We start from the raw sequence: 7,252 nt of genomic DNA on the forward strand, positions 1-7,252 counted from the left end.
CGGTCTTCCAACTGAAAATGAGGTCGCGAAAATAACATAAGCTATCAAAGACTCTTAGATTATCTAAGTTTGGTTCTTGGTTATGTAAGATAGTAAAAGAAGACTTGTGATGTAATACAAGACTAGGTAATCTATTGATTAAATAGGTGGCATGCTTAACAGCATACCCCCAATAAACCTTGGGCAAATGAGATTGGAAAAGAATGGCCCTTGTGACATTCAAGAGATGACTATGTTTTCTTTCAACCACAGAGTTTTGTTGAGGTGTTTCAACACAACTCGTCTGGTATATTATGTCAAGGTTTTGATAAAATGAAGGCATAGTGAATTCAGGGCCATTATCTATTCTAATAGTCTTGATTACTTTATGGAACTGAGTATGCACTAAAGTAGTAAAGTTTTGGACAAGGGTTGTGGTCTCCCCTTTGGTTTTCATTAAAAACAACCAAGTAAGCCTACTAAAATCATCTACCACAGTAAGGAAATATCTATGACCATGTATGGAAGGAATAGCAATTGATCCCCATATATCAATGTGGACAATATAAAAAATAGACTTGGTTTTATGCATGCTAGTAGGAAAAGGTAACTTGGTTAGTTTTACCATATAACATTAATTGCAAACATGTGAAGCATTGCATTTAACATCAGAAAATTTCTTAGAAATGGCATGTAAAACAGAATTGGAAGGATGGCCTAACCTAGAATGCCACAAGTCAAAAGAAATGTTATGAGTAGTATCAACAAAAGTATTAACAGAATGTAAATTGAGTCTACTTGAGCTTGTAGTCGCATTGAGCACATATAAGCCATTCAAAGCTCTAACATGTCCAATCGTCTTCAAGGTACTCATATCCTGAATAAGGCAATAAGACTTGTCAAATATAAATCTACAATTAAGTGAAGCAGTGAGTTTGTGTATGGAGATTAAGTGATACTTAAAACTTGGTATATACAGAACATCATAAAGAATCAAGTTAGTAGATAAGGTGATAGTTCCATAATGTTTGGAAATGGTAGTTGATCCATTTGGTAATCTGACTGTAATTGGTTTAATTGACTGGTAATAATCAAAATCAGATAAAGAAGGACTTACATGATGTTGAGAATGATGTTGAGAATGATTGATCTCTGCTTGTTGCAACCATGTGGTGAGTTGAGCATATTGTTCAGGATTAAATTGTAGGCTAGTTCTTTTGGTCTTGTCAGTGCAATCAATGTTGGATTGTGTTTCTGCATTGCTGTTGACATATCCAATCATAGGTCTTGATTTGTTGTTGTAATTGGGAGGAAAGCCATGCTTAAAATAGCAGGTGTCTATAGTGTGTCCTTGTTTATTACAATGAGTGCACATTCTCATAGAATTGGATTTGTTATTGTTGTAGGGTCTCCCATTTGTCTTGCCTCTGCCCCTTGTCGCATTGGAGAAACCTCTTCCTGATGATTGTCTCCAATTCTGGTCTTGGTTACTAGTATTAAATAAGACTTTAGATTCTCCTAGATTTTGGTCATTGAATTGTCCCTTTGCTTGGACAATTAGTGAAAACGTTTTGTTCATGGAGGGTAAGGGTTCCATAAGGAGGATTTGGGATTTGGAAGTTTGGAATTGGTCATTCAGACCCTTTAAAAATAGATCACATATTCTACTTCTCTACTTTCTTTGATGCTTTTAACTAGCTTACATTTGCACTGTATCTCACAGGTACAAGCAGACAACTGTCTTAAGGATTCCAAGTCTTCCCAAATGGTTTTGAGAGTAGTGAAGTAAGAGGAAATATCTCTATCACCTTGTTTGATAGAATGAGCTTCTTGAAGTAAATTGGACATCCTAAAGTAGTTTCCCTTAGAAAATCTTTCTCTTAAGTCTTGCCAAAGCTCTTGAGCAATATCTATACACACAATGCTTTGGGAAATTTGAGATGTTAACGTTCTTGAAATCCAAGAAACTATCGTTGTGTTACATCTTTCCCATATGTCAAATTCAGGGTAAGTGGTTTTGGGCATTCTAATTGTACCATTAACAAACTTATATTTGTTCTTTGAAAGCATGGCTCTTCTCATGGATTTGCTCCATGTGTAATAGTTTCCACCTTCCAGAGGTGGAGACACAAGAATGGACCATAGGCTATCTCCAGGGTGGAGGTAATAAGGGTTGCAAGATTTTGCGGATCAACAGTAGAGGTAATAGTGGCAGAGATTCTTTGTGAATCATCAAAGTCTATATCGGCCATGTTTTCAGAATAAGGGCAGAAAAAACAGAAGAATAGAGATGGAGAAAATGGGATTGAATGGAAAACCTTTAATATGAAGCACCTTTACCTGGTCTCATAATCCAGAAGCATATAGCCAAGTATGGATGCTTGAAGAAGTTCCTCTCTTGGATCATGATTTTTGAATAAAATGGAATGGGTTTATGCGTAGCAGAGCTCTCAGATTGAGAGCTCTGATACCATATTGCAAAAGTAAATTGAATTATACCTCATTCTTATTATTGAAGAACCAAAAGCAAGGTCCATATTTATACAAAGAAAAATTACTTGAATAAGAAACAACCATTGCTAACTAACCTAATTGAAATTGGCGCCAAAATGGTAATGTCTATAATGGTAGAAAACAGAAAATTAATCCTCTAACAGCAAAAAGAATAAAAACTAAAGAGAAGAAGAGTAGAGGTTGTGTAAAACCAAGATTCTTGTAAAACATTCTTCAGAGTAATAATGTGATTTTTTATTTAGAAGTTATTAATGTATTTTTTAAAATATTTTGAATAGTAAAATTGATGGATGGACTATTGACACATCCTTTCATTTTCTAAATGCTATTTCAAATAGATTTCTCAAAACTTCAAACAATAAAAGTTCCATTTTAAAAATTAGGAGATCCCTTCAATTTTCATTTATTAAACAAGTCTAATAACTTATTTACTGATTGAAAAGGCTACAATCAATTTGAAAAGCTACAAGATTGTGTTATAGATAGTACATGTCTAAGAGCATTCACCGGGAGGGTGCGCATGATAAGGGATATGCCAGTGCTTCGTTAGGTAGTGGACCCGCTCATTTAAGAGGATAGGTGATGTGGTCCATTAAGACAACACAATTTGTACATGTTCTGGTGAAGCTAAAATAAAAATCACGTTGGGTTAGTTGACATGACTGACCACAAGTATTAAAAAGGAGAGAGTATTGTGTGGCTGTTCAATGTCAGTTTTCTAGGCTATAATTGTGATTATTATGAATGAGACCATTACGGTCTGAATTTTTTACCACTAAAAGAATGCTATTGATTTTCACGTGGTCTTATAAGAATATTCTATACCACCCAAATAGTAAGTCGATGTCTGATATAATTATATTACGATCCAATGTAGTTTGCGTTGGAGTCCAATATGATTGTGAAAATTGTCATAACGGTTATATTATAATCACATTAAATATAATTTGTAATTTGATACAGAGGCCAATAATTACAGTAAAATTGTCTTAATTGTCATATGAAACAAATCAAAGGAAGTATTCCATGAAAATCAATATAAAGGATTTAAAATAACTTTAAAGTAAGATTTCATTACAAGATGATACATGTCAACAATTTTCCTGTAGTCAACCTTCTTAATTATATTATTAGGATAAGGATTGTTAGACCTTGTATAATTAATTATGAAAATTTGTGTGATATATGTATGTCCATATAATCTATGTGTCAATAAAACCTTATCTAATTAGACTAATCCATTGGAAAACTTTTATCGATTTTTCTAACAAATCTTGCTTTAACAACATTTGTCTGTATAGTAAGTTTTAAAATCACAAATTCAGAAACACCATGCATTGAAAATTGGCAGCATCCAACTAAACACAGCCATCTAACAAGACCAAATGGATAAGATTACCTAGATATTTTGCATGAAAAAGCTTCCTTCATTGATATTTTCAGGCCCTGGCAAATAAATATCACGACCAAAAATATCTACCTCAACCACCTACTCATACAAATACAAATATTGTTTTAATCATGTCTCATATATTACCTTGACTTAATCTATACTATATATAAAGTCAAAATATGGTGTAACTTTTACCATTGTGTAATTTCTACTTCCTATTTTGCCCTTCACATTATTTAATTTTTACAAAAAAACCATATAATCATAATTAACCACCACTAACACATTAATTAACCACATCTCTCTCCTTAAACTAAACTTATCATAAACACACAAAAAATATAATATAAAGTACACTGAATACAACAAATATATTTTAATTATAAAAAATTAAATACATAAAAATTAAATACATTCTACCATATAATATTAACCGGCAGGCACGAATACAAACTAGTAATAATAATAATGGAAAAACAATAAATAATGAAGGATTAAAAAAATTAATTGACATACATTGTTTTCATCGGCCAAGACAAGGTATGAAACAAAATTAAGATAACATATTTGTATTCTACAGATACACATATTTCTACCACCAAACTTTTCATTGCTCAAATATACAATACTTGAGAAAAGAAGTGAGATTAGGAACAGGCATAACTGCATAAGCCTTAAACAAGAAGAACAAAAATGGAGTGCTGCAAAAGGCCAAACAGGAGTGATATGCATGTATCAGTTGAGGAAGAAGCCATCATAGAGGAAGAGACAAGAGAGTATTTTGATGAAATAGCACCAAAACGCCACACAAAGCCTCAACGCAGTGAGTATTCTTCTCAATATGTTGATGCTTTCTCCAACAACAACGATGGCAATCAGTCTTTACCAGAATTGTTAGAGTTCCAACGCCTCGAGAATGATCCTCAAGAGACGGTTAGTTTCTAAATATATTTTCAGTAAGGCTTTGAAGACAATCATGTAATTGTTGTACTACATAGGCTTGGTGTTATGAGTTTTTTTTGTTTTTTTTATACTTACAGTTATCTTCTCAACTTTTAGTAAGAAAGTAATCTATTTTAGAATTTTAATCTATACATTTTTTATTGAATGGTATATACAATTTTTTATAATAATTTCCATGTGACCATGCGGAAAACGGTTTGACTTGATCTGAATACTTTAATTATAATCATGTTCTTTGACATAATAACATATAGTTGAGTCATAACATAAAAATGTTTGAGACTTGATATAAACCAAACTCAACAGCGTTTATTTCTTCCAATCTAATATGTTTATTGTTGAAAATAATTGTATTCAGAAATTAGCTTATGATGGGAACCAAGTGACAGAAGAATTCGTGGAAACAGAGTATTACAAAGATCTCAACAGTGTAGACAAGCACCACCACACGGTATTTAGTTCAACCCTCTTGCATAAAGCATTCTTTTTTCAAAAATATTAGAAATGTCACACAAATACATGCATACACTATATTCTTTTCTTTTTGGTATTTGATTGCAATACAGGAAACCCATTTGGCTTTTTAATAATGGGATGGGACTTTATATACAATTCCAACCATCTGAAAGGGGTCTCGTATGCCTTTTTTATTTTTATTTATCAACTCTTTCATTCCCCTCTTATATTGAATGTCAGACTTTACAATTGAATAAACTTAACAATCTCCCCCTTAAATATGGGTATCACACACTTAACAATTCGCTCTTTAAGTTCACCATGTCTCAGTTGAACCATCGGCTTTGATACTACCATTTGTTAGATCCAACCATGATCGGGGAGCTCCAAACCAATGAAGAGTTTCATCATTACCATGACATTAGAGTTTAAACTTGAATAAAATCAACAAATTCAAAACCATGCATGAAATACACACTATTTATCAGGAGTCTCTTATTGATTAACATACCTTCATGTGATATTTTTAAGTAATGAGACTCTCAGTCCTAATATGCTAATCTTTTATGTTTCACCCTCCTGCTTAAGTTCTAACGCCACACCACCACCATTGTGTTTCACCTTTTCCTTGTGAATTGATGTGAAAAAAGAGAAAAAGATATAAATAAGTTGCAAGAGTATAAAAAATGACATTGGAATTCAATTTTGTTTTACAAATAATGAGACTCTAAGGATAATATTTGTGGTTCAACCACAGACAGGATCAGGGTTCATCAATGTAGAGAAAAGTGGCAAAAGCTTCCGCATAGAACCAGATAATGACACTGGCTCTCATCACTCTTCCAAGGGTAACCCAGCAACCAATGACTGGGTTCCAGCTCCTTCAATTGAGGTAGAAAACTGTACTACATGGCTCATAATACTAAAACCAAAATATGTCATTTTTTGTGTCTTATGAATACTTAGATCTTACTTGAATATGTTTCAGGAGGGTTTCAATTCAGACAAACCTAACAGGAGTGACAACTGAAAATGGAGGAGTGGATGCTGTTTGATTTAAGTGAAGAAAATAACATCTCAGTTTCATTTCATATTGTGAACATTCCAACTAGATCAATTTAAGTACTTCAAAAAAAGACTTGTGATATGTTTTCAAGGTTATTGTGTTTGAATGTGGAACTACTTTGCACTTTATCTTGTCATCTAAGTTTTCTTTTAAGCAAATTACTGATAGTTTGGTGATCCATATATTGATCCTATAATGATGCCAAGTCAGTTATTTATATATGAAGTTAAGTTTAAGTATGATACATTGGGAAATTAAATATTCAACATGACTCATTTGAAGATATATTTTGCTCAATCACTGAAACCTTTCTATGAAATGAAATAGTATTCAATTGTTAACATGATTTCACTCAAAATCAGAGCATACAGCCATAATTGAAATGTAGATTATAGATAAAGATCAAGTTTCTGAATAATTGGGGGAGTAAAAAACTCAATAGCATTGATATCCTATCATTTAAAAGGGTTAAATATGTTTAGTGTTTTTTTATATTGTTAGTATATCATCCACCATTCATATATTTATCATCATTAGTGTTGATTTTGTAATAGATTGAAGTGTAATTCATAGCTTTTGTATAAGTTGGTTTAGTTAGTTGTGATACTTTCTAAAAATAGAATTCATAACAACCAAGTTGGTTATGAGTTACTATAAATAGAAGTAATCAAGTTTGATGTAATTACAACTTGAATTCATTGAATAAACTAGAGAATCTTCTTCCTTACTCTCCTCTCTGATTTCTAATTCTTCTCCTAACCTCATCATCATCTTCTTCACTCGTTTTCATTCATTCTTCTTCTGTTTCTTGTTCTGCAAGTAATGCAGAACAGAAACCAATCTGGTTTCTAATTCCAACAGTGGTATCAAGAGCTTCAAGG

At 32.4% G+C, this 7,252-nt stretch overlaps 1 protein-coding gene across 3 annotated transcripts; it reads left to right on the plus strand.

Moving 5' to 3' along the window:
* LOC109352377 lies at positions 4,448 to 6,610 on the plus strand. Of its 3 annotated transcripts, none has more exons than XM_019594345.1 (5): positions 4,474 to 4,521; positions 4,567 to 4,819; positions 5,208 to 5,300; positions 6,063 to 6,197; positions 6,294 to 6,610. In XM_019594345.1, the coding sequence occupies exons 2-5, from the start codon at positions 4,580 to 4,582 to the stop codon at positions 6,333 to 6,335; spliced, it is 510 nt and encodes a 169-aa protein (XP_019449890.1). In that variant the 5' UTR covers positions 4,474 to 4,521; positions 4,567 to 4,579; the 3' UTR covers positions 6,336 to 6,610. The 3 variants fall into 3 exon arrangements, with proteins under 3 accessions (XP_019449892.1, XP_019449890.1, XP_019449891.1); XM_019594346.1 differs by having other exon boundaries at positions 4,489 to 4,520; positions 4,563 to 4,819; XM_019594347.1 differs by lacking the exon at positions 5,208 to 5,300 and having other exon boundaries at positions 4,448 to 4,819.

Source organism: Lupinus angustifolius, chromosome LG07 (assembly GCF_001865875.1).
Source record: "Lupinus angustifolius cultivar Tanjil chromosome LG07, LupAngTanjil_v1.0, whole genome shotgun sequence".
Lineage (NCBI taxonomy): Eukaryota > Viridiplantae > Streptophyta > Magnoliopsida > Fabales > Fabaceae > Lupinus > Lupinus angustifolius.